The 25,778-nt window shown below is 37.1% G+C and overlaps 1 protein-coding gene across 2 annotated transcripts in view; it reads left to right on the top strand.

Moving 5' to 3' along the window:
• LOC125932117 (phosphatidylinositol-binding clathrin assembly protein-like) overlaps positions 1–25,778 on the top strand; it is a 47,616-nt gene that overhangs the window by 11,903 nt on the left and 9,935 nt on the right. Inside the window, exons 9-14 of one of the 2 annotated variants that reach the window (XM_049644541.1) lie at positions 6,509–6,588; positions 7,424–7,500; positions 11,877–11,960; positions 12,079–12,109; positions 12,519–12,679; positions 16,461–16,575. In XM_049644541.1, the coding sequence (XP_049500498.1) occupies positions 6,509–6,588; positions 7,424–7,500; positions 11,877–11,960; positions 12,079–12,109; positions 12,519–12,525 (279 nt within the window). In that variant the 3' untranslated portion in view covers positions 12,526–12,679; positions 16,461–16,575. The remainder of the gene's footprint in view (positions 1–6,508; positions 6,589–7,423; positions 7,501–11,876; positions 11,961–12,078; positions 12,110–12,518; positions 12,680–16,460; positions 16,576–25,778) is intronic. The other variant, XM_049644542.1, reaches the window with a different exon arrangement.

Raw genomic sequence — 25,778 nt, forward strand, 5'->3', positions numbered from 1 at the left:
CAGTGCCATCTACACCCACCTCTGCCACCACACCGTCATCCATCATCCTAGCTTAAACTTCCATCATCACTCACTTCCAACCCCTCTGCCACCATAGACTCTGCCCCATGCTGTTTGGCACAATGCAACCAGAATGCTGATCTGGTAACTTGCAAAATACAAACGTGATCACTTCACCCCTTGCTTAAAAGTCCTCCAGTGGAGTAGCCATACTTATATCAGACAAACTAGACTTTAAATTAAAGGCTGTAACAAGAGATGAAGAAGGGCATTATATAATAATCACAGGGTCTATCCATCAGGAAGAGCTAACAATTATAAGTGTCTATGCGCCGAATACAGGAGCCCCCAAATATATAAAACAATTACTCACAAACATAAGCAACCTTATTGATAAGAATGTGGTAATTGCAGGGGACTTTAACACTCCACTTACAGAAACGGATAGATCATCTAGACACACGGTCAATAAAGAAACAAGGGCCCCGAATGACACATTGGATCAGATGGACTTGACAGATATATTTAGAACTCTGCATCCCAAAGCAACAGAATATACTTTCTTCTCGAGTGCACATGGAACATTCTCCAAGATAGATCACATACTGGGTCACAAAACAGCCCTTCATAAGTTTACAAGAATTGAGATCATACCATGCACACTTTCAGATCACAATGCTATGAAGCTTGAAATCAACCACGGGAAAAAGTCTGGAAAACCTCCAAAAGCATGCAGGTTAAAGAACACCCTACTAAAGAATGAGTGGGTCAACCAGGCAATTAGAGAAGAAATTAAAAAATATATGGAAACAAACGAAAATGAAAATACAACAATCCAAACGCTTTGGGACGCAGCGAAGGCAGTCCTGAGAGGAAAATACATTGCAATCCAGGCCTGTCTCAAGAAACAAGAAAAATCCCAAATACAAAATCTAACAGCACACCTAAAGGAAATAGAAGCAGAACAGCAAAGACAGCCTAAATCCAGCAGAAGAAGAGAAATAATAAGGATCAGAGCAGAAATAAACAATATAGAATCTAAAAAAATTGTAGAGCAGATCAACGAAACCAAGAGTTGGTTTTTTGAAAAAATAAACAAAATTGATAAGCCTCTAGCCAGGCTTCTCAAAAACAAAAGTGAGAGGACCCAAACAGATAAAATCATGAATTAAAATGGAATTATTACAACCAATCCCTCAGAAATACAAGCAATTATCCGGGAATACTATGAAAAATTATATGCCAACAAACTGGACAACCTGGAAGAAATGGACAAATTCCTAAACACCCACACACTTACAAAACTCAATCAGGAGGAAATAGAAAGCTTGAACAGACCCATAACCAACGAAGAAATTGAATCAGTCATCAAAAATCTCCCAACAAATAAGAGTCCAGGACCAGATGGCTTCCCAGGGGAGTTCTACCAGATGTTTAAAGCAGAGATAATACCTATCCTTCTCAAGCTATTCCAAGAAATAGAAAGGGAAGGAAAACTTCCAGACTCATTCTATGAAGCCAGTATTACTTTGATTCCTAAACCAGACAGAGACCCAGTAAAAAAAGAGAACCACAGGCCAATATCCCTGATGAATATGGATGCAAAAATTCTCAATAAGATACTAGCAAATCGAATTCAACAGCATATAAAAAGAATTATTCACCATGATCAAGTGGGATTCATTCCTGGGATGCAGGGCTGGTTCAACATTCGCAAATCAATCAACGTGATACATCACATTAATAAAAGAAAAGATAAGAACCATATGATCCTGTCAATCGATGCAGAAAAGGCCTTTGACAAAATTCAGCACCCTTTCTTAATAAAAACCCTTGAGAAAGTCGGGATAGAAGGAACATACTTAAAGATCATAAAAGCCATTTATGAAAAGCCCACAGCTAACATCATCCTCAATGGGGAACAACTGAGAGCTTTTTCCCTGAGATCAGGAACACAACAGGGATGTCCACTCTCACTGCTCTTGTTTAACATAGTGTTAGAAGTTCTAGCATCAGCAATCAGACAACAAAAGGAAATCAAATGCATCCAAACTGGTAAAGATGAAGTCAAGCTTTCGCTTTTTGCAGATGACATGATATTATACATGGAAAATCCGATAGATTCCACCAAAAGTCTGCTAGAACGGATACATGAATTCAGCAAAGTTGCAGGATACAAAATCAATGTACAGAAATCAGTTGCATTCTTATACACTAACAATGAAGCAACAGAAAGACAAATAAAGAAACTAATCCCATTCACAATTGCACCAAGAAGCATACAATACCTAGGAATAAACCTAACCGAAGATGTAAAAGGTCTGTATGCTGAAAACTATAGAAAGCTTATGAAGGTAATTGAAGAAGATATAAAGAAATGGAAAGACATTCCCTGCTCATGGATTGGAAGAATAAATATTGTCAAAATGTCAGTACTACCCAAAGCTATCTACACATTCAATGCAATCCCAATCAAAATTGCACCAGCATTCTTCTCGAAGCTAGAACAAGCAATTCTAAAATTCATATGGAAACACAAAAGGCCCCAAATAGCCAAAGTAATTTTGGAGAAGAAGACCAAAGCAGGAGGCATCACAATCCCAGACTTTAGCCTCTACTACAAAGCTGTCATCATCAAGACAGCATGGTATTGGCACAAAAACAGACACATAGACCAATGGAATAGAATAGAAACCCACAAACGTATGGCCGACTCATCTTTGACAAAGCAGGAAAGAACATCCAATGGAAAAAAGACAGTCTCTTTAACAAATGGTGCTGGGAGAACTGGACAGCAACATGCAGAAGGTTGAAACTAGACCACTTTCTCACACCATTCACAAAAATAAACTCAAAATGGATAAAGGACCTGAATGTGAGACAGGAAACCATCAAAACCCTAGAGGAGAAAGCAGGAAAAGACCTCTCTGACCTCAGCCGTAGCAATCTCTTACTCGACACATCCCCAAAGGCAAGGGAATTAAAAGCAAAAATGAATTACTGGGACCTTATGAAGATAAAAAGCTTCTGCACAGCAAAGGAAACAACCAACAAAACTAAAAGGCAACCAACGGAATGGGAAAAGATATTTGCAAATGACATATCGGACAAAGGGCTAGTATCCAAAATCTATAAAGAGCTCACCAAACTCCACACCCGAAAAACAAATAACCCAGTGAAGAAATGGGCAGAAAACATGAATAGACACTTCTCTAAAGAAGACATCCGGATGGCCAACAGGCACATGAAAAGATGCTCAACGTCGCTCCTTATCAGGGAAATACAAATCAAAACCACACTCAGATATCACCTCACGCCAGTCAGAGTGGCCAAAATGAACAAATCAGGAGGCTATAGATGCTGGAGAGGATGTGGAGAAACGGGAACCCTCTTGCACTGTTGGTGGGAATGCAAACTGGTGCAGCCACTCTGGAAAACAGTGTGGAGGTTCCTCAGAAAATTAAAAATAGATCTACCCTATGACCCAGCAATAGCACTGCTAGGAATTTACCCAAGGGATACAGGAGTACTGATGCATAGGGGCCCTTGTACCCCAATGTTTATAGCAGCACTCTCAACAATAGCCAAATTATGGAAAGAGCCTAAATGTCCATCAACTGATGAATGGATAAAGAAATTGTGGTTTATATACACAATGGAATACTACATGGCAATGAGAAAGAACGAAATATGGCCCTTTGTAGCAACGTGGATGGAACTGGAGAGTGTGATGCTAAGTGAAATAAGCCATACAGAGAAAGACAGATACCGTATGTTTTCACTCTTATGTGGATCCTGAGAAACTTAACAGAAACCCATGGGTGAGGGGAAAGAAAAAAAAAAGAGGTTAGAGTGGGAGAGAGCCAACGCATAAGAGACTCTTAAAAACTGAGAACAAACTGAGGGTTGATAGGGGGTGGGAGGGAGGGGAGGGTGGGTGATGGGTATTGAGGAGGGCACCTTTTGGGATGAGTACTGGATGTTGTATGGAAACCAATTTGACCATAGACTTCATATATTGAAAAAAAAATAAACATTAAAAAAATAATAAGAAGAAACAGAACAAACATTGGTATATAGTTAGGTAAATTGAGTAATTTCTTTTTTTTATTAATTTATTTAAATGTTAAAAATTTCCCATTTCTCTGACCCTCACTCCAATGCCACGTCTGGGGACCACTAATTTTTTGTCTGCATGTATGAGCTTGCAGAATATATATATATATTTTTTTTCAAGGATTCTATTCTGTCCCATTCTTCCATGTGTCTGAACTTAATACCACACTGTTTTAATTATATCTTTGTAATATATTTTGGAATCAGGCAGCATGTAAATAAACAAAGAGCAGAAAAGACCTGTAAATACACAGAACAAACTGATTATGGCCAGAGGAGAGGGTGGTAGGAGTAGGGGCAAAATGGGTGAAGGAGAGTGGGAGATACAGGCTTCCAATTATGAAGTGAATAAGTGACAAGAATAAAATCTACAACACAGGAATATAGTCAGTTGTATTGTGCTAGCATTTCATGGTGGTAGATACTAGCTACAACTGTGAGCATAGCAGAACATGTGCACTTGTGAATCACTATGTTGTATGTCTGAAACTAATGTAACATCCTGTGTCAACTATACTCAAATTAAAAAAAAAAGAAATTAAAAAAAAAAAAGTCCTCCAGTGGTCACCATTGTTGAATCCTTACCTACTCTCCAGGTTCATCTCCCCCACATTTCCCTTTGCTCTCTGCTCTAGCAACATGGTGCATGGTTATTCTCGGTCTGTGCCATATGACTTTCCCAGGGTCTTTGCACATGTTCTACCTGCGATTCTCATTCTTCTCCTACTACCCTACTTATCTTCTGGAGATCCTTCAGATCTCAACTCACCTGTTGCTTTCTTCAGGAGTACTTGCTTCTCTGACCTCCCTGACATGATCAGATTCCGCAACTTAAACCCTAGCTGAATATCTTGTACCCTTCTTTCATAGTACTTTTCACAACTTTGATTTTACATTTATTCATGTGATTCTTTGATAGTTCTCCTCCCCTAGATCTGTAGACTGGAGCTTCCCAGGTCATGAAGCCTGGGACCAGATTCTTGGCTGTATCCCTAGGGTCTAATGTATTGTAGTAGTTTATCAGTAAACTTGCTTCAGAGTGAGTGATTGGATCAGGAGAGAAATGGTGGGATATGTAAAACTCCTTTGGGGAACAGATCTTATATAAGAAGCACACTTTTTCCATTTTTAATGGGGATTGGGAATGAAAAGATATATCCACATTCATTTAGCAAATATTAATTAAGCACTTACTATGTGCCAAACCCTCATATTCTATTGCAAGAGAGCAGACAATAAACATACATAGAAAGAAACCTAGGGGCGCCTGGGCGGCTCCGTCGGTTAAGCGTCTGACTTCAGCTCAGGTCATGATCTCACAGTCTGTGAGTTTGAGCCCCGTGTTGGGCTCTGTGCTGACAGCTCAGAGCCTGGAGCCTGCTTTGGATTCTGTGTCTCCCTCTCTCTCTCTTTCTGCTCCTCACCCACTTGTGCTCTCTCTCTCTTGGTCTCAAAAATAAATAAAATGTAAAAAAGAGAAAGAAACCTATAGTTTCAGTGAAGGTAAGTGATGTGAAGAAAAGTAAAACATAGTGAGGGTAAAGAGACTATTGGTAGCTACTATTTTATATCGGTGAGGAGGTGACATTTCAGCAGACCAAAAGCCATGATTGAATGTGCTAATATGAGTGAGATTCTCCCTTTCTTTTCTTTCTCTCTCTGTTTCCTTCTCTCCCTTTCTCCCTCTTCTCCATTAGGCTTAATGTTTTACTTAAATTTATGTAGTGACTTGGTGACTCACGAAGGAACCCAAAATAATGAATGATTGCAAGTCTGATGTCTTCCCCAAAAGAGAGAGATGTTTTACCAGTCCTTTTGTCGTTTTTTTTTAAAAAAATGTACATAAAAGCATAGTTTGAAAATCTTATTTGCCATCAAGATGCTGCTTTTCATAATGAATTTACTTGTAGCAATTGAACATGGGTTTGAACTATGCAGGTCCACTTATATGTGGAGTTTTTTCAATAAATAGATTGGAAAATTTTTTGGAGATTTGCAGCAATTTGAAAAAACGTATGGATGAACTTCATCACCTAGAAATACTGAAAAAATTAAGGAAAGTTAGGTATTATTGTAAGAATAGAACATATAATATGTATAACACACAAAATCTGCATTAACCAACTGTTTATATTGTCGGTGAGGCTTCCAATCAATAGTAGGCTATCAGTGGCTAACTTTTGGAGAGTCAAACGTTATACATGGATTTTCAACTGCACAAGGGTCTGTGTACCTAACCCCCACATTGTTCGAAGGTCATCTGTATTTACCTTTAATACCTTTGCTATATAGGTGTCTTAGTTTTTGTTCAGAACCTTTTTATGATGTAGGAGAGTATGGATTTGCTGAGAACTATCAGAAAATAAGTCTTCCACAAAAACTTGATCTTCAGGCACCCTACAGTTTACTTGAAGCCCTAAAACAGCATTTAGCTTCTTTGGAAGAGAAAAATGACAGTTTTCCTCCTTACAGGTAAGTTAATAAATGCCTTAATATAAATTAATTTTGTTTCTATGTAAATAATTTCCTTCCTTTTAACAACATGGAAGTGACTAAGTGAATCATGGGCCTCGAACCTGCTGGAACACTATGTAGCAGTTTTAAATGGAATAGAGGTTTTCAGCCTTTTATGGGATTCCATACTCTCCACAAGGCTGACATGCTTCCCAAGGGAACAGCTTTTATTATGTTGAGTGAGTCTCAAACTCAGAAGTTGGGACTGGAACAAACCCTCTTTTGCAGAATTTGTTTTCCTCCCTTAGAGGCTTCCCTAGTGAGAATAACTGTTGTAGACAATGATTTAATGCTTATCCACAAAACAGCGTGCATAGTAACATTCAAGACGTGTGTGTGTATACACACATATATGCACGTACACACAGACCTGCACTCTTCTGTATATGTGTGTATATACACAAATTAAATAATACACATTTTGAGGTATAATGCTTCAAAATGTTTGCTAGCTATTTCTGATTGGAAAAATTATGGTTGATTTCAATTTTTTCTTTTTTCTTTTTACTTTTCAGTATCTTTCAGAATTTCTATAAAGATCATGTATTATTCATTCATTCCACTTATTAGGTTATGTTGATTATAATTGACTTATATTATCACATTGTATTAGACAACAAGTCTGTTGACTATTTCTTCTCTTTATCACAGATGTATAATTAGTATATAGTTGGATGGATGGATTAATGGATGGATAGATGGTTAAATTAAGGAAATGTATGCTCAGCTGGGTGGGATATATGTGATTCTATTTATTTTCCAGTATGCCTCATTTTTCTTGCAATCTTTTAAGTCTTCAGCGCGCATTGATTCCCCCCATCCCAAATAATCCAGTTGTGAAAACTTCAACAAGCAGAGCTTGGTTCTCAGGTAACCTAACTCGATTATATGATTATGTCAGTAATCACTGAGAACAGGATTAGAGTCTTTAATAATTCTGCTGCTTAACCACCTACTATGTGTGCTGCCTCCTCCTGAAGCAGTCTCTGACCACGTGGTTTCATTTGTAGGAATTTATTCAATGCATATATTCAGGATTGCGAAATGATATATGAGCAGGGATATCCAATACAATAAGAGGCTTGTTTTTATGTATTGAGATGGAAATATTTCCAAGATATATTGTTAAATAAAAAATGAGCAAGGTGTGACACAAAGTATAGTATACTCCCATCTTTGCTTTTAAAACAGAAAAAAGGATATATATGTTTGTAAATTTCTTAAAGAATACTTCTGGAAAGATATACAAGAAATGAATAAAATGCACTGCCTCCAAGAACTTGGTGGTTCATGGAAAGGATGGGTGGAGAGTCCTCATTGTACACAATTTTGTAACTTGGATTTTGTACATGTAAACAATTACTAATTAAAAGATAAATTTAACAAAGAAACACATACATACAGTGTGATACCTTGTTACGCTTAACATGGAAGTCCTTTGTAACCTCTTAAGGTTAGTTTGCCTCATACTTCGGTAGTTTGCTGAATTTTCAGGAATTTTGCAGGCTGGTTGATGTCACATTGGTAATTTGAAATTGGCCATGATGGAAGTATTTACACGACAGAAATGGACAAACACTACAAAACAGGCCTTTTGTTTTTCTTGGAGAGCTGGTTGTTACACATTTACTGTCACATGACAGTTCATAATCAGCCATATTCTGTTTTTTTAATGGGTGATTGTGTTTCGATGATGTTACTTAATCCTCTAGTCACAAATCCAGTAATAATGAGCTATATTATCACAGAGTTTATGTGTTCGAATTAAAGTTCTTAATTTAACTTGAAGACTTAAACTGTATCTATTTTAAATGTTTTTCCTTTTCTTTTGTACATATATTCTCAATGGACAAACCTTCTGCACTTTGAATGGGTAAGTTTGACCAAAACTATGAGGAACATAATAAGTCCTTTGAATGAAACCATATTATAGCAAAAGTGGCACATTTTTGTATAGTATACTCCAAAAGAGTATACATTTTTGTATAGTATACCCCAAAAGAATGACTACTTTGCTGAGTCCCTACAGGAATCATGAGCACTTATGACAGATGTTACAAGACAGTTAAATATAGTATTTGACAAGCTGTGGATTCAGTCTGATGTGAACGTGAATTCCAAGTCAAGGGTAGGGAGAATGGGGAACTACTACTACACTATTACAAAGGCCTATGGGTTGCCTGACCCTCATTGCTTGAACCGATTCTACTGACAACCCTATGAGCAGCTGAAACCACTTTTTCTCTCAAATCAATGGTTTAAAGGTACCTGCCATGAAACCAGAGTGCTTGGGTTCAAATTTCACTCTAGCATTCATAGACTGTGTGACTTAGGGCAGACTACTTAACCTCTCTGTACCTCAGCTTCCTGATCCTCATAAGGTTGCTCTCAGGATAAATGAATCAATACCTGTAGAATGCTTAGAACAGGGCTTGACCCATGTGTTACTTAGAAGTGCATTTCAAAATTTCATGTATATGGGGGATGGGGATCTTTTTTATTCAGTTTTTCATTTTAATTTCAGTATAGTTAACATGCAGTGTTATATTAGTTCCAAGTGTACAATATAGTGATTCTACGCTTCCATACAACACCCGGTGCCCATCACAAGTGCCCTCCTTAATCCCCATCACCTATTTTACCCATTCGTCCTTGCCACCTCCCCTCTGGTGACCATCAATCAGTCTGTTCTCTAGAGTTAAGAGTCTATTTCTTGGTTTTTCTCTCCTTGTCCTTTGTTTGTTCTGTTTCTCAAATTCCACATATGATGAAATCATAAGGTATTTGTCTTTTTCTGACTGACTTATTTCACTTAGCATAATACTCACTACCTCCATCTGTGTCATTGCAAATGGCAAGACTTTATTCTATTTTTATGGTCAAATAACATTCCATTGTATAGATAAACCACACCTTCCTTATCCATTCATCTATCACTGGACACTTGGGCTGCTTCCATAGCTTGGCTATTGTAGATAGTGCTTCTGTAAGCATACGGGTACATGTATCCCTTTGCATTAGTGTTTTTGTATTCTTTGTGAAAATATCCAGTGGTGTGATTACTGGATCATAGGGTAGTACTATTTTTAATGTTTTCAGGAACATTGGTACTGTTTTCCAGAGTGACTGCACCAGTTTGCAATCCCATGAGCAGTGCAAGAGGGTTCCCCTTTCTCCACATCATTACCAACACCTGTTGTTTCCTGAGTTGTTAATTTTAGCCATTCTGACAGGTGTGAGGTGGTATCTCATAGTGGTTTTGATTTGTATTTCCCTGATGATGAGTGGTGTTTAGCATTTTTCCATGTATCTTCTGGACATATGGGGATCTTCTAATGATCTTTTTTTGCTACCGAATTGTAGCCTGGTTGCATTATGTCAGAGAACCTTCGCTGTAATTTCAGTCCTTTGGAATTTGTTGATACTTCCTTCATGGCCCAGCATATAATCATTTTTCTTTTTGGTAGAAGTTTTATGTGCACTGGAAAACTGCATCCTCTTGTTGGTAGATACAGTATTCTATGTATGTCCGTTAGGCTGAAGTTGTTAATTGTGTTTTTTCAGATCCTCTGTATCTTCATTGATTATTTTGTCCACTTGTTCATACAGTTCCTAAGAATCATGTGTGAACATTTCCCTTATTTCCTCATAAACCATATTAAGCACTATTTTTAGCTCATACACCACTAAATGAGTCTTATTAAAGTCATCAGTCACCTCCACATTGCAAGATCTGATGGTGATTACTCAGGCTTCATCTTGTTGGGTCCCCTCAGTTCATCACTCCCACCTCTTTGATACACTTTCTTAAGTTTACCTATTGGTATTCTTCTTATGTAACTCTTGGCTCCTTTTTAGACTTTTTTTACTGATTTATCCTCATTTCTCTTCTTTACATATACTTACTCATTCCTAGATGACCTCATCCAGGCTCAAGGCCTTAAACACTGTTTACGTGATAAGGACCCCCAAATTAGTGTCTCTAGCTACAGCCATTTCTCTTGGACTTCAGAATTGGTATCTAAGTGTCTATTCAGTGATTTCACTTGAATTGTCTAGTAGGGTTCTAAAACTCAATATGTCTAAAACTAAGCTTCTGATACTCTACTGCGAACCTGTTGGTTTTACCTTCAAAATATATCTAAATGTTGACCACTTCTCACTATCTCCAGTGCTACCACCCTAGTTAATGTTACCATCATCTCTGACCTGGACCACTACAAGGGCTTTCAGACCACCTCCCTGCTTCTTCCCTTGCCCTGCAGTCCTTCTTTACATAACAAGGTGATCTCATTAAAATACCAATCAGATAAGGGTGCCTGGGTGGCTCAGTCGGTTAGGGATCCAACTCTTGATTTTGGCTCAGGTCATGATCTCATGGTTCATGGGATTGAGCCCCTCGTTGGGCTCTGTGCTGACAGTGCAGAACTGGCTTTGGATTCTCTCTCTCCCTCTCTCTCTGCTCCTTCCCTACTCACCCTCTCTCTCTCAAAATAAATAAATTAAATAAATAAATAAATAAATAAACAAACATTACAAAAAATCAGATCATGTCTCTCCTCTGTTCAAATCTCTTCAGTGGCTTCCCCATCTCAGGGAAGTTGGCCTAAGATGGTGGCCTCAGAGTAAAATGCAAAGTCCTTACAATTCTTTACAAGGACCTCAGTTGCCTTTCTGACCCCTTTGATTACTCTAACTTCAGACACATTTGCCTCATTATTCTTCCTGAGGGCCTTTGTTCATGCTGTTCTTTCTGCTGGATGCACATGGTTTACTTTCATATACTTTAGGTCTTTACTTAAAAGTCCCCTTCTCAGTGAACTTTTCCTATCTAAAATTTAAATACCCCTCCCCTACCGACATATCATACCTCTCTCTCTGATATTTTTCCCTTAGCACTTACCACAAGCTAACATATGCTTCATTTATCTTGGTTATTTTGTCTCCAATGGAATATATGCTGCATGAAGGCAGGGAGTTTTCTCTTATTTCTTCACTGTATCTTCAGCACTGAGTATGGTATCTAAGAAGTGCTCAATTAAAATGTATTTAATGAGTAATTTAACATGACTTTATTTATAGTCATTAGCCTAATAATTTTATGTGCTATTATTTTGTAATGGGAGGTACATATATATCATTACTGTGTTGATATAAATTTGCTTTAGGTTTTCATCTAATTCTGTTTCGTATTTTCAGATTATTTTCCCTATATGATATATTATAACAAACATTATATTCACAAGTCCGCAAACGTGTTGGAGCCAAACAGCAAGGTGGAAAAACCATTGCAAACAATCTGGATGGCTTGCCTGCTAGCCTTGCAGGAAGTAAGCATCTATTTTTAAATTAATATTTTATATATATATGTATATATATTCATATTTAAATTTATTTTAAGAAAAAGTATACAAAAATAATGTGAAATTTGTTTGTTTTATGAAACAGATCTTAACTTCGGAGAAAGTCCAGTCAACAAGTAAGATTTTAGTATTTAAAAAGTACAGCGAATAATAACATACATGTTAGAGGAAGAGACTCATGAGAATGACAACCAAAAAAGTAATCATTTTAGATTCGATATAGAAATCATTTGTTAAAAAACTCTATAATATGAGAATTTTTTCCTTCAATAATTAATATAGAGAATTTGTTATATACTATCCCAATTTTCGTAGGCGATGTTCTTGGTTAAAGTGTACCATATTATATATTACACAGTTCTCCTCCTACCCCTCTGACAATCCCTTCAATGGTTCATCTGGAGGATCTGTTTTTCTAAGCATGTCGTAAACATTGGCATTCCTCGTGGTTTTGTACTCTTGGTTCTTTTCTTTATTATATAGACTCAAGTGACTAATACTTATTTTTTATTTTATTAAACGAAGGCTGTAAAACCACCAGTTGGAACTTCTCGGCATCTTAAGATAATCAGTGTTACTTCAGTGAGTGAATCCCTACATTTTCAGCCAAAAAAACTTCCAAAAGCAGGCAAATGGAAACCAAAGGAAGGCAGAAGTGATAATATTAACAACAAATACTGTGGGATGTAAGTTTAAAAACACTACACAGATTAGGAGGGATACCATTACAATGATAAAAGACACTATGGAGGCACTATTTTGTGTATACGCAAAGTTAAATACATGAAACAAAAATTATTAGAAATACATGGAGAATTTAAGAAAAATACAATTATAAGCAGTGATTTCAAACCACCTCTTTCATTATTGGATAGATCTAGTAAGCAAAACGTGAGTAAGGACATAGAGGAATTTGAATAATGCATAATAAATAATAAACCTGAGTGCGCGTGCGCGCGCGCACACACACGGAATGTTCATTTTCTTCAAAGCAATCACACCTTGGCAAAAAACTACAGAATTTTACAGGCTATATTCTGTCATAATCTAATGAAATCAGAACTCATTAATAAAAAGTTGACCATGGATCTTAACTATTTATAAGTTTAAAAACATAGTCCAAACGTCCACTGACTGATGAATGGATAAAGAAGGTGTGGTACATATATCCAATGGAGTACTACTTGGCGATCAAAAAGAATGAAATCTTGCCATCTGCAACAACATGGAAGGAATTAGAGTGTATTATATTAAATGAAATAACTCAGAGAAAGACAAGTATCATAACTTCACTCATGTGGAATTTAAGAAACACAATGGATGAACATAGGGGAAGGGAAGGAAAAAGAAGATAAAAACAGGCAGGGAGGCAAACCATAAGAGACTCTGAAGTATAGAAAACAAACTGAGGGTTGCTGGAGGGGAGGTGGGTGGAGGGTTGGGCTAAAGGGGTGATGGGCACTCAGGAGGGCAGTTGTTGGGATGAGCAGTTGGTGTCATAGGTAAGTGATGAATCACTGGGCTCTACTCCTGAAGCCAATACTATGCTGTGTGTTAACTAACTTTAATTTAAATAAATAAACAAATAAATAGCCCATAACTTTGCCAAAGAGGAAAGCCAAAGGAAAGTTATCAAACTGTTGAAAGCTAAACTCAGAGGAAAATTTCATCATTGCCAAAAAAGAGAAATTAATAAACATTTAGTTTTTGTCTTAAGAAAATCTATATAAAATTATAAAAAATATATTAGATAAAATTTATAAAGATAAAAGCTCAAATTAGTAAAATTGCAAACAAAAATAAATGCAAAAATTATTTCTTTTTAAAGTCTAATAAAATAAGCTCCCGTGACTAAACAGAAAAGAAAATGTAAAAGTGTAACAACATGAAATTGAGAGGGCTGACATGACCACAGATGTAGGCGAGATTAAAATAAGTAAAAGCAAATATTTTATGCAGCGCTGTGGCAACAGCATATTTGAAATTTGGAGTAAATTGATTTCCAAGCAAAATATAAACACCAAATTCATCCAAGAAGCGGAAACATGCATGGAGCAAACACCACATAAATTTTTAAAAAAGGAATTACAGATCTGCCGATGCATCATGGGTTCCTGGTTGGATTCACAAATAAAATCTAGGAATATATTTAAAAATTACGCTACCTACATAGACTCCTCCTTTTTTTCTTGGAGTGTGCTGTCTGAAACACCTACTGTGGGATGGTAGTGGTAGAGGCGATGTAATGAAAAGTGGATGCATCTGAGACATGTTTCGAAGGTAGAGTTGACAGAATAAGAAGGATTAGGGATGCTGCTTAAGTTTTTGGTTTGAGCTGCTGCATGGATAGTAGCGTCATGTATTGTGATGGGAGAGATTGAAGGAGAAACAGTTGGAGTAGGCAAGATGAATCAAGCGTTCTCTTTTGACATGTTATGTTGCAAATATGTATGAGACATCTAAGAGGTAGACATAGAAGTCTGGATATTAGAGCTAGAGCTAAAAACTGTGGTAGTTATTTTTTTTTAAGATTTTTAAAAAGTATTTTTAAGTAATCTCTACACCCAGTGTGAGGCTCGAACTGACAACTCTGAGGTCAAGAGGCACATGCTCTTCCCACTGAGCCAGCCAGGCACCCCTAAACACTGTGGTGGTTAAAGTCATAAGGCTTGATTTCTTCATCTTGGTAGAGAGTAAAGAGGATAATGGTAGGTCCAGAAGTGAACTTTGAAACATCATAATATTATAGGGATTTAACTGAAAGGTTAAAGTGTCAAGAATTGAGGAAAATGAAGCACAAACAATGGATCAGAAATAAGTGTAACATTGGACCTTAAAATAATAACACTGGAAGCTAGAAGAAAATACTTCACCCTGTTAAAAATTTTAGTGAAATTTATTTCTAGTCTAGAAGTTTGTACTCAGACAAGCTCCCAACCAAATGCAACAGTTAAATAGACATTTTTAAAACTCAAAAAATGAAAAAAAAAAAAAAAAAAAAAAGGACTTACCATGCACCTTTGCTCAGGAAGCTCCTACAAGGTGTGCTCCAAGAAAACAGAAAACTAAGAAAGAGGAACACATGGGATTCAGGGAAACAGAGTCCTACTGAAGTGAGAGGTGGAAGGAATTCCCAATATGGCAACAATGGAAATCCCAGGGTGATATTTGTACAATTGGCCTAGAGAGCAGGTTAGATTGGAACAGAAGGATATAGAGCTCCAAGAGAGATGTCTTCAGGAAAAATATCTTTCAACTTGAGATAGTTATTATTTCCACTAGATCATAAGCTCTATGAAGGCAGATGTTTTCATCTGTTTTATGTATCCTAAGCACTGAGAATACTGTCTGGCACCTAGTAGATATTTAATGGATATTTGTTGAATGAATGCAATGAATCCACACTTCACATATGAGCAAATTGAGATACAGAAATTCTGTAACTTGCCCAACCTTACACAGTTAGAAAGTGGCTGAAGTGGGATTTGAACCCAGGCAGTCTTGCTCTACGTCAGGGCTATTAACCTCTGTAGTGTTTTTATATTCACATATATAAGGTGTACACACACACACATCTCTCTCTCTCTCTCTCTCTCTCTCTCTCTCTATATATATATATATATATATACTAGGTTTCAAAGATGTAGATGTGGAAAGGTGGGAGGAGAAGTAGGGTATGGTGTGAATGACAAATCTTCCAAAGGAAATCAATGATGTCTAACTTCTAAATTAAACTTATCAATTAAGATATAGTAGTATAAACATTCTTTTTTAGAATTATGGATTTAAATACCATGAAGAAAAGAGTGGCTACCTTTGGGAAGGGGAAGTGGTGACTGACGTTTCTGGTTTTAGATCTTTTTGTATTATTTGACTTTTTAAACTCCGTATCACTTAGATAAAAATTAAACTTATATAAGTCAAGTGACAAATATGGAATAAACAGGAGCTTTTAGGACAAGAACATAAGCATTTGTTTCCTTTTCTATTTATTATCATATTTATATAAAATATTCTCTATCTAGTATTATTTATTCTCCTAATAACTTTAATTGCATAAAGAAGATAGGTAAATCCCATTTTACAAGTAAGAAAAGAAGTTCCTTAATGAAGGTTACACAGCTAGTGAATAGCCTCGTGGGGCTCAGAACTCAACACTTCTGCCTCTTACCTTAGTGCCTCTTCGACCTACCACCCTGGGAGAATACTAGTTTTTTCTCTAGATAAACTATTAAAATAGCTTAGAATAAAATGTATTCACTCAAGTCACTTTTTTATGCATAACTGCTACCATTGAATTCTTTTCGTGAACTCAAAACCCAGCAGAAACATTTAGTTTTGTAATGATAACTTCATTTCGTCTACAAAACAGCCAATGGGCTTCTTTTGGCTTTGTTTTGTGACTTCATGTTTACATGGTAGATTTGTCATTCTTCAGAGTGGGCTGATTTATAAATCCCATCTTAGATCTGACATGAAGTGGCCTCAGACTTCAGACAAGGAAATTACTGGTGGAATGAAGTGGCAGCTGAATACCTACACGTGCACATCAACCATCTGGAACCATGTTTCCATTCCTCTGGTACGTCACATGGTAACGTTTCTTACGTATTATTACCTAGAATGCTAGAATGGTGGCAGTAGATCCAAAGATTTGAGAGAGAGAGATTTGAGAGAAGGTTGCTAATAGATTCAAAGTTGAAATATGGGTCCCCAATAAATTATCTGCAATTCTAAAATTCAAAAAGCTCCAGAAAGCAAGTTTTTAGTTGTCGTTGTTAAGTTCGCAACAAACTCTTTCGGCTGCAAAACTTTACCTGAACTGCAAAGAGGCTGTCATCATTATTCATGGAAGTACAGATATTCACACCTAAATTTTGCATTTGGATTTTGCTGCAGAAATATTAATGTGTTAGATTACAGGGTACTATTCCAGCCCCCCAACCCCCAGGGTGTTACTAGTATGGTCTTTGTGTAATTTCTAAATTATTTTTCCAAAAATTAGAAAACATTTTGAATTCCAAAGCGCATTTGGCCCCAAGGGCTTAAGGATGTGGACCTATGCTATTTTTATATGATTTTGCTTTAATATTGGTCCAATGATATAACAAACTGTATGTTAACTCTTAAGCACCTAGTGACTTCGGTTTTCCTAATATGCAGCTGAGGTGTGTTCTAGGAGTGAGAATTTTGAGAGGTTTTGGGAAACAGGAAGAAGTAATTTCAAAATGTGCTGAGGAAAGGCGTGGCTGCACTGCTTCCTGGAGGACACAGATGGCTAAGGACCTAGAAAGGTCACAGCAAGGAGGTTTTGGGCTCGGAATAATAAGGAAGAAATGAAAAAACATTAACAGTTTGGGTCAACTTTAGGTTCATAAAGCTATTAATAGTATTCCCTTATTTTCCTTTAAATGGCTACAAAGTCTGGGGATTTCCATTCATTCTTGATATTGGTGAGTTGTATCTTCTGTTTCATCAAGCTTGTTACAGTTATATCAAACAACCAACTTTCAGTTTCATTGCATTTTCTCTACTGGTTTTCTCTTTTTAATTGTATTGATTTCTGCTTTCTAAATTTATTTTTTATTTTCTAGAGAGAGCGTGCATGCATGCGTGTGCTACTGGGGGAGGGGCAGACAGAGAGAGAGGGAGAGAATCCCAAGTAGGCTTCACGCTCAGCACAGAACCCGATGCAAGGCTCGAACTCATGAATCGTGAGATCGTGCATTACCTGAGCCAAAATTGAGTTGGATGCTTAACCGACTGAGCCACCCAGACGCCTCCTGATTTCTGCTTTTATCTTTGTTATTTCCTTCTTTCTGTTTGACTTGAGCTTATTTTGCTCTTCTCCTCTGAGTTTCTTAAGATAGAAGTTTAGAGTATTGATTAATACCTTTCTTCTTGGTAATAGATTGTTTAATGGTATAAAACTCCTGCTAGGCCCCGATTTAGATGTTTTACTTTCATTTTTTTCCAGTTCAATATATTTTTAATTTCTCTTTGACTCATAGATTACTGACAGGTATGTTGTTTAATTTCTAAGTGTTGGAAGATTCTCTTGTTATGCTTTTAGTATTGAGTTCTAGTTTAATTCCTTTATGGTCAGAGAAAGTATGTTGTATGCTTTAAATTCCTTTAAATTTATTAACTTTTGATTTATAACACAGGATATGGTCTATCTTAGTGACACTCTATGAACACTTGATGATGTGTATTCTACTGTTGTTAGGTGGAATGTTCTATAAATGTCAATTAGATCCTGATGTGTTTATATTTAGGTTTGACATTTTATTATTTTCTGTTTGTTCCCTCTATTCATTGTCATTGTTGTTGTTCCACTGTTTCTTCTTTCTTGCCTTCTTTTGGGTTCTTTGAATATATTTTAGAATAGTATTTCATTTTAATTTATATGTTGTGATTTGGACTATATCTCTCTGTATGGTTTTTTAGTGTTTGCTCTAGCAGGTACAAAACACATACTTTTCACAGTCCATTAGATTCAAAATTTTACCATTTCAATTGGAATGTAGAAACATTAGCACCATATAGGTCCCTTATCTTCCTCTTTTTTACGTTAGAGTTGTCTGTACATACGTTACACTCAGAAGACCGATCAATCTTACACCTTTTGTAGAACTCAAGAATGGGAGGATAACCTATATAATATCTACTCATATATTTGCCATTTCCGTTGCTCTTCCCTCATTCCTGATATTCCAAGTTTCCTGCTAGTATAATTTCCCTTTTATATGAAGAACATCGATTAGCAATTCTGGCAATTCTGGCTATGAATTCTCTTATTTTTCCTTCATTTGAGAATGGCTTCATTTCGCCTTTATTACTAAAACAGCTTTTACTGGATACATAATTCTGGAGTGACAGTTCTTTTCTTTCAGCATTTGAAAAAATGGGCCACTTCCTTCTGGCCCCATGGTTTCTGATGAAAACTCCACAGTCATCTGAATCATTTGTTCCCCTATAGATATTGTAAAAATTTTCTTTCAATATATTTTGTCTTTCATTTTCAGAAGTTTTAATGTGATGGCATGGATTTGGGGGATTTGCTCTGTTCTAGTTTGTACAGCTTCTTAAATATGCATTTGTATATCTTTTCAGCACTCCAGTCGTTCTCTTCCCCTTCTGAGACTCTAAGAACACAAATATTAGACCTTTAGATGGTTGTTCCACTAGTCCCTGAGGCTCTTTTTGGTTCTTTTGAGTCTTTTTTTTCCGTTCTCCAGAATGAAAAATTCTATTGGTCTGTCTTCAAGTTCAGTGAATCTTTCCTCTGTCATCTGCATTCTGATATTGAGTCCGTTGATTGGGCATTTTTATTTCAATTATTGCATTTTTCAGTTCTGAAGTTTCCATTTGGCTTTTTCCTGTTTCTTCTGTCTCTTTGCTGATGCTTTGTATTTTAACTTTTATTTCAGGGGTGTTCATGATTACTCATTCAAGCATTTTTATAATAGCCACTTTAAAGTCTTTGTCAGATATTTTTATAATAGCCACTTTATTTATTTTTTTAATATATGAAATTTATTGTCAAATTGGTTTCCATACAACACCCAGTGCTCATCCCAAAAGGTGCCCTCCTCAATACCCATCACCCATCAACCCTCAGTTTGTTCTCAGTTTTTAACAGTCTCTTATGCTTTGGCTCTCTCCCACTCTAACCTCTTTTTTTTTTTTTCCTTCCCCTCCCCCATGGTCTTCTGTTAAGTTTCTCAGGATCCACATAAGAGTGAAAACATATGGTATCTGTCTTTCTCTGTATGGCTTATTTCACTTAGCATCACACACTCCAGTTCCATCCATGTTGCTACAAAGGGCCATATTTCATTCTTTCTCATATAATAGCCACTTTAAAGTCTTTGTCAGATAATTTCGCCATCTGTGTCATCTTATCATTAGTGTATGTTGATTACCTTTTTGTCATGCAAATTGACATATTCATGGTTTTCTTCACGTACCAAGTAACTTTGCATTGCATCCTGGACATTTTGCCTATGACTTTGACTCCAGGTCTTGTTAAGTTTTACGAAGAATGTTAATACTTGTGTTGTAGCAGGCATATGACCTGGTCAGGCATAAGCTGCACATTCTGCCTCCTTCTCTGGCCTGTGCTTCTAGGGTCAGCCCACTTTCCACAGTCTTTGCGCTACTGTTCTGGCCCTTTCTGCATGTGCACCGCCCAACAGTCAGCCTGGGATCTAGGTGTTGGTCTCTCCCCTGTGATCATTCTTCGGTATGCTCATTGAGATCAGATCTACCAGTGTGTTTTAACTTTCATTTGTTTGCATGTAATTTTTTTTATATTCTTAACTAAAACTTTATTTTTAAAAATTTTTAAATATAATTTATTGTCAAGTTAGCTAACATACAGTGTATATAGTGTGCTCTTGTTTTCGGGGGTAGATTCCCATGATTCATTGCTTACATACAACACCCAGTGTTCATCCCAAGAACTGCCCTCCTCAATGCCCATCATCCACTTTCCCCTCTCCCCCACTCCCCATCAACCCTCAGTTTGTTCTCTGTATTCAAGATTCTCTTATGGGTTTGCCTCCCTCTTTTGAAACTATTTTTCCCCTTCCCTTCCCCCATGGTCTTTTGTTAAGTTTCTCAGGTTCCACATAGGAGTGAAAACACATGATATCTGTCTTTCTCTGACTGACTTATATAACTCAGCATAACACCTCCAGTTCCATCCACGTTGTTGCAAATGGCAAGATTTTATTCTTTCTCATTGCCAAGTAGTATTCCATTGTATATATAAACCACATCTTCTTTATCCATTCATCAGTTGATGGACATTCAGGCTCTTTCCATGATTTGGCTATTGTTGAAAGCGCTGCTATAAATATTGGAGTATAGGTGCCCCTATGAATTAGCACTCCTATATCATTTGGATAAATTCCTAGCAGTGCTATTGCTGGGTCATAGGGTAGTTCTATTTTTAATTTTTTGAGGAACCTCCACACTGTTTTCCAGAGTGGCCACACCAGTTTTCATTCCCACCAACAGTGCAAGAGAGTTCCCATTTCTCCACATCCTGGCCAACATCTGTTGTTTCCTGAGTTGTTAAATTTTAGCCATTCTGACCAGTGTGAAGTGGTATCTCACTGTGGTTTTGATTTGTATTTCCCTGATGATGAGTGATGTTGAGCATCTCTTCATGTGTCTGTTGGCCATCTGGATGTCTTCTTTGGAAAAAGTATCTATTCATGTCTTCTGCCCATTTCTTAACTTGATTATTTGTTTCTTGGGTGTTGAGTTTGGTAAGTTCTTTATAGATTTTGGATACTAACCCTTTATCTGATATATCATTTGCAAATGTCTTCTTCCATTCCATAGGTTACATTTTAGTTTTGTTGATTGTTTCCTTTGTAGTGCAGAAGCTTTTTATCTTGATGAGTCCCAGTAGTTCAATTTTACTTTTATTTCCTTTGCCTTCAGAGACGTGTCGAGTAAGATGTAGTAAGTTTTTATTTCTTCTTTGATTTCTTCTTTGACCTATTCATTGTTTAGTAGCATGTTATTTAACCTCTATGTATTTGTGGGCTTTCCAGACTTTTTCTTGTGGTTGACTTCTACTTTCATAGTGTTGTGGTCAGAAGAGTTGCATTTTATGACTTCAATCTTTTTTAATTTGTTGAGACTTGTTTTGAGAACTAATATCTATTCTGGAGAATGTTCCCATGTGCCCTTGAAAAGAATGTTTCTTTTGGGGTGGAATGTTCTGAATATATCTGTTAAATCCATCTGTTCCAGGGTTCCTGGGTGGCTCAGTTGATTGAGCGTCTGACTCTTGATTTCAGCTCGAGTCATGATCCCAGGGTCATGGTATTGGGCACCACATTGGCTCCACACTGAGCGTGGAGCCTACTTGGGATTCTCTCTCTCTCTCTCTCTCTCTCTCTCTCTCTCTCTCCCTCCCTCCCTCCCTCCCTCCATCTCTCTGTCTCTCTCTCTCTCTCTCCCTCCCTCCCTCTGCCACTCTCCCCTGCTTACACACACTCTTCCTCTAAAAAAACCAAAAATCTGTTCCAGAGTGTCATTCAAAGCCACTGTTTCCTTGTTGATCTTCTGTTTGGATGATCTTTCCATTGATGTAAGTGAGATGTTAAAGTTCTCTACTATTATTTGTATTACTATCAATCAGTTTCTTTATGTTTGTTATTAACCATTTTATGTATTTGGGTGCTCCCATGTTGTATGCATAAATATTTACAATTGTTATATCTTCTTGGATCATCCCCTTTATGATTATATAATTTCATTCTTTGTTTCTTATTACAGTCTTTGTTTTAAAGTCAATTTTGTATGATATAAGTATAGCTACCCTGGCTTCCTTTTGACATTACTTTCTTGAGGCAAGGGAAATAAAAGCAAAAATAAACTATTGGGACTACATCAAAATAAAAAGCTTCTGCGAAGTAAAGGAAACAATCAACAAAGTAATCAGCAACCTAAAGAATGGGAAAAGATATTTGCAAATGACAGATCCAATAAAGGGTTAGTATCCAAAATCTATAAAGAAGTTATAAAAATCAACACCTAAAACTGAATAATTCAGTTAAAAAATGGCCAGAAGACATGAACACACACTCTAAGAAGACATACAGCTGGCCAACAGATGAAAAGATGTTCATCATCACTCACAATCAGGGAAATGCATAATCAAAACTACAATGAGATATCACCTCACAACTGTCAGAATGGCTAAAATTAGCAACACAGGAAATAACAGATGTTGGCTAGGATGTAGAGAAAGGGGAACCCTCTTACACTGTTGATGGGAATGCAAAGTGGTACAGCCAGTCTGGAAAACAGTGTGGAGGGTTCTTAAAAAGTTAAAATAGAGCTTCCCTATAATCCAGCAATCGCACTACTAGTTATTTACCCCCAAAATACAAAAACACTAATGCAAAGGGATACATGCACTACTAGGTATATTACAGCATTATTTACAATATGCAAATTATGGAAGCAGCCCAAGTGTCCCTCTATACGAATGGATAAAGAAGATGTGGTATATATCTACCATGGAATATTATTCAGCCATGAAAAGAATGAAGTCTTCCCGCTTGCAGTGACATGGATGGAGCTAGAGAGTATTCTAATTGAAAACCTAATCCTAAATCAGACTCTTACTCTAATCCCTAACTGCTAACCAATAACCCTTAACCCTAAGCCCTCACCTTGACCATAACCCTCTACCTAAACTCATCCTTCTGTAGAGGTCTTTGAACTGCAGGACAATAGGCCCATACCACCACCATAGCCCTATCCCTGACTCTTATTCCAGGCATAAACTAAACCCATGATCTGAAAAAATAAAACATTTGATGTGTATATACAACGGAATATTATTCAGCCATAAAGAAGAAGGAAATCTTGTCATGTCATCTTAACCCAAACCCTAACCCCTAACCCCTAACCACTAACCACTAACCCTAAGCCCTCACCCTGACCGTGACTCTCGTCTTACTTATCCCTCTGGAGAGGTTTCTGAACTGAGGGACAATAGGCCCATACCCTCACTCCAGCCCTTACCCTAGCCCTATCCCTTATTCCAGCCCTCTTCTGAACCCTACTCCAAAATATGAGGAAAGAAAAGATCCATATTACTCAGCTATAAAAAAGAATGAAATCCTGCCCTTGCACCAACATGGATGGAGCTAGAGAGTATTATTCTAATCAAAATAAGTAAGAGAAAAACAAATACCATATGATCTCACTCATATGTTGAGTTTAAGAAAGAAAATAAACAAGCAAAGGGGAAAAAAGAGAGGCAAACCAAGAAACAGACTCTTACTGATAGAAAACAAACTGATGGTCATTAGAGGGGAAGTGGGTGGGACATGGGCTGGAGGGGTGATGGGTATTAAGAAGGGCACATGTTGTGATGAGCACTGGGTGTTGTATGTAAGTGATGAATCTTTGAATTCTACTCCTGAAACTAGTATTACATTGTATGTTAACTATACTGGAATTAAGATTTAAAAGAAACTTAATAAATAAAGATCAGATCTACCCCTGCAGGGGTGAGGAGAAGCGGACCATGACCCCAGTAGTTCATAAACAGCTTCCCTGTGCTTTTGTATCTCTGCTCTCTCTCCAGTATTTTCCAGTTTCCTGGGACTCTCATTCTTTTTCCTCTGGCCCCAAAACCCCTCACTTCTGTGACTGAGACAAGTCAGGGTTCCAAGTGGTGGTGGTAGGACAGAATTAAAAAAAAAAAAAAAAAGTTTTTATCCCTCCCCTCACAGAGCCACAGCTCCCCCTAATGGAGAAGAACATTTCTCTCCCTCAGATATTTGGCTCTTCCAGTTTTCCCTGCAAGCCACTTTTGCTGCCAAGATAGCAAGTAGGATTGCCTGGGATCTGGGGTGTGAGAGAATACAGTATGGGGGACTTTCTGACTTTCTCTGAGCTTTAGAAGTTCTCACGCAGACCGGAGCTAGACTTCTGGAGTTTTCTCTCATCTGTACAACAGTGATATCTTCCAGGTTTTAGGCTGCTTTGAGTCCAGTGTGGGGATAGTGGAAGGGAAAAATGATGAATCCACTGCCAGTTCAGTGGTACTTCTGATTTGGGATTTTTTTCCTGATCCACCTGCTGATACTTACTTTCCAGTGTTCTAATAGCTGCTCAGGCATGCGACCCAGCTTTTATACTTAGGTGCTCAGTAGGAAAGGCAGGTTGCCTGCGCTGACTAGATTTTAACTGCAACTAGAACCCAATCCTTGGCTTTTACCTTGAGTTTAGTAAGTATATTTTATGTAACTATGGGTATATTTGGATATTCCTATTATAGGATATCTTCCCTCCTATTTTTGTCCCCCCCCCTCAGTTTTGGCCTTCTTTTGCAATAATTACATTCTTTTTTTCCTCCTTTCACTTTTCCCCCTGTTAACTTCTGAAGTTATACACTATTCTGCTATCCTTCTGTTTCCCTAGAGACTACAGCATGCATAGTTAAACTATGGAAGTCTAAAGTTAGTAATTTCTTCTGAAACGACATAAGGACTTAGGAAACTTGAATTTTGATCATACTCCCTGCTGACTTAATATGTTATTATTGTAAGGTATTTTACTATTATCTTCTTAAAACTTTGTTATTGTGGTAAGATACATATAACATAAAATTTACCATCCTAACAATTTTAACTGTACAATTCAGTGGCATTAAATGCATTCAGAATGTTGAGTGGTGACTACTTTTCTGTTTTCTGTGCCTATCAAGTTGACTATTCTAGGTACTTCATTCTAAGTGGAGTCCTACATTATTTGTCCTTTTGTGTGTGTCTTATTTCACTTAGTGTAATGTCTTCAAGATTCACCCATACTGAAAAAAAAAAGATTCATCCATATTGTAGCATGTCTCAGAATTTCATTCTCTTTTAAGGCTAAATAATTTCCCATTGTATAGATTTACATTTTCTTTGTTCATTCATCCATTGATGGACACATTGGTTGTTTCCATCTTTTGGTTATTATGAATAATGCTGCAGTGAACATTGGTGTGTAAGTATCTATTTGAGTTTCTGCTTTCGGTTCTTTGGGTATATACCCAGATGTAGGATTGCTGGATCATATGATAATTCTATGCTTAATTTTTTGAGGAATTGTCATACCATTTACCCCAGTGGCTAAACCACTTTCTATTCCCCCAGCAGTGCATGAGTGTTCAACTTCCCAACAAACTCACCAACACTTGTTTTCTGGATTAAAAAAATATATGGGGCGCCTGGGTGGCGCAGTCGGTTAAGCGTCCGA

The sequence above is a fragment of the Panthera uncia genome, chromosome X, assembly GCF_023721935.1.
Source record: "Panthera uncia isolate 11264 chromosome X, Puncia_PCG_1.0, whole genome shotgun sequence".
Lineage (NCBI taxonomy): Eukaryota > Metazoa > Chordata > Mammalia > Carnivora > Felidae > Panthera > Panthera uncia.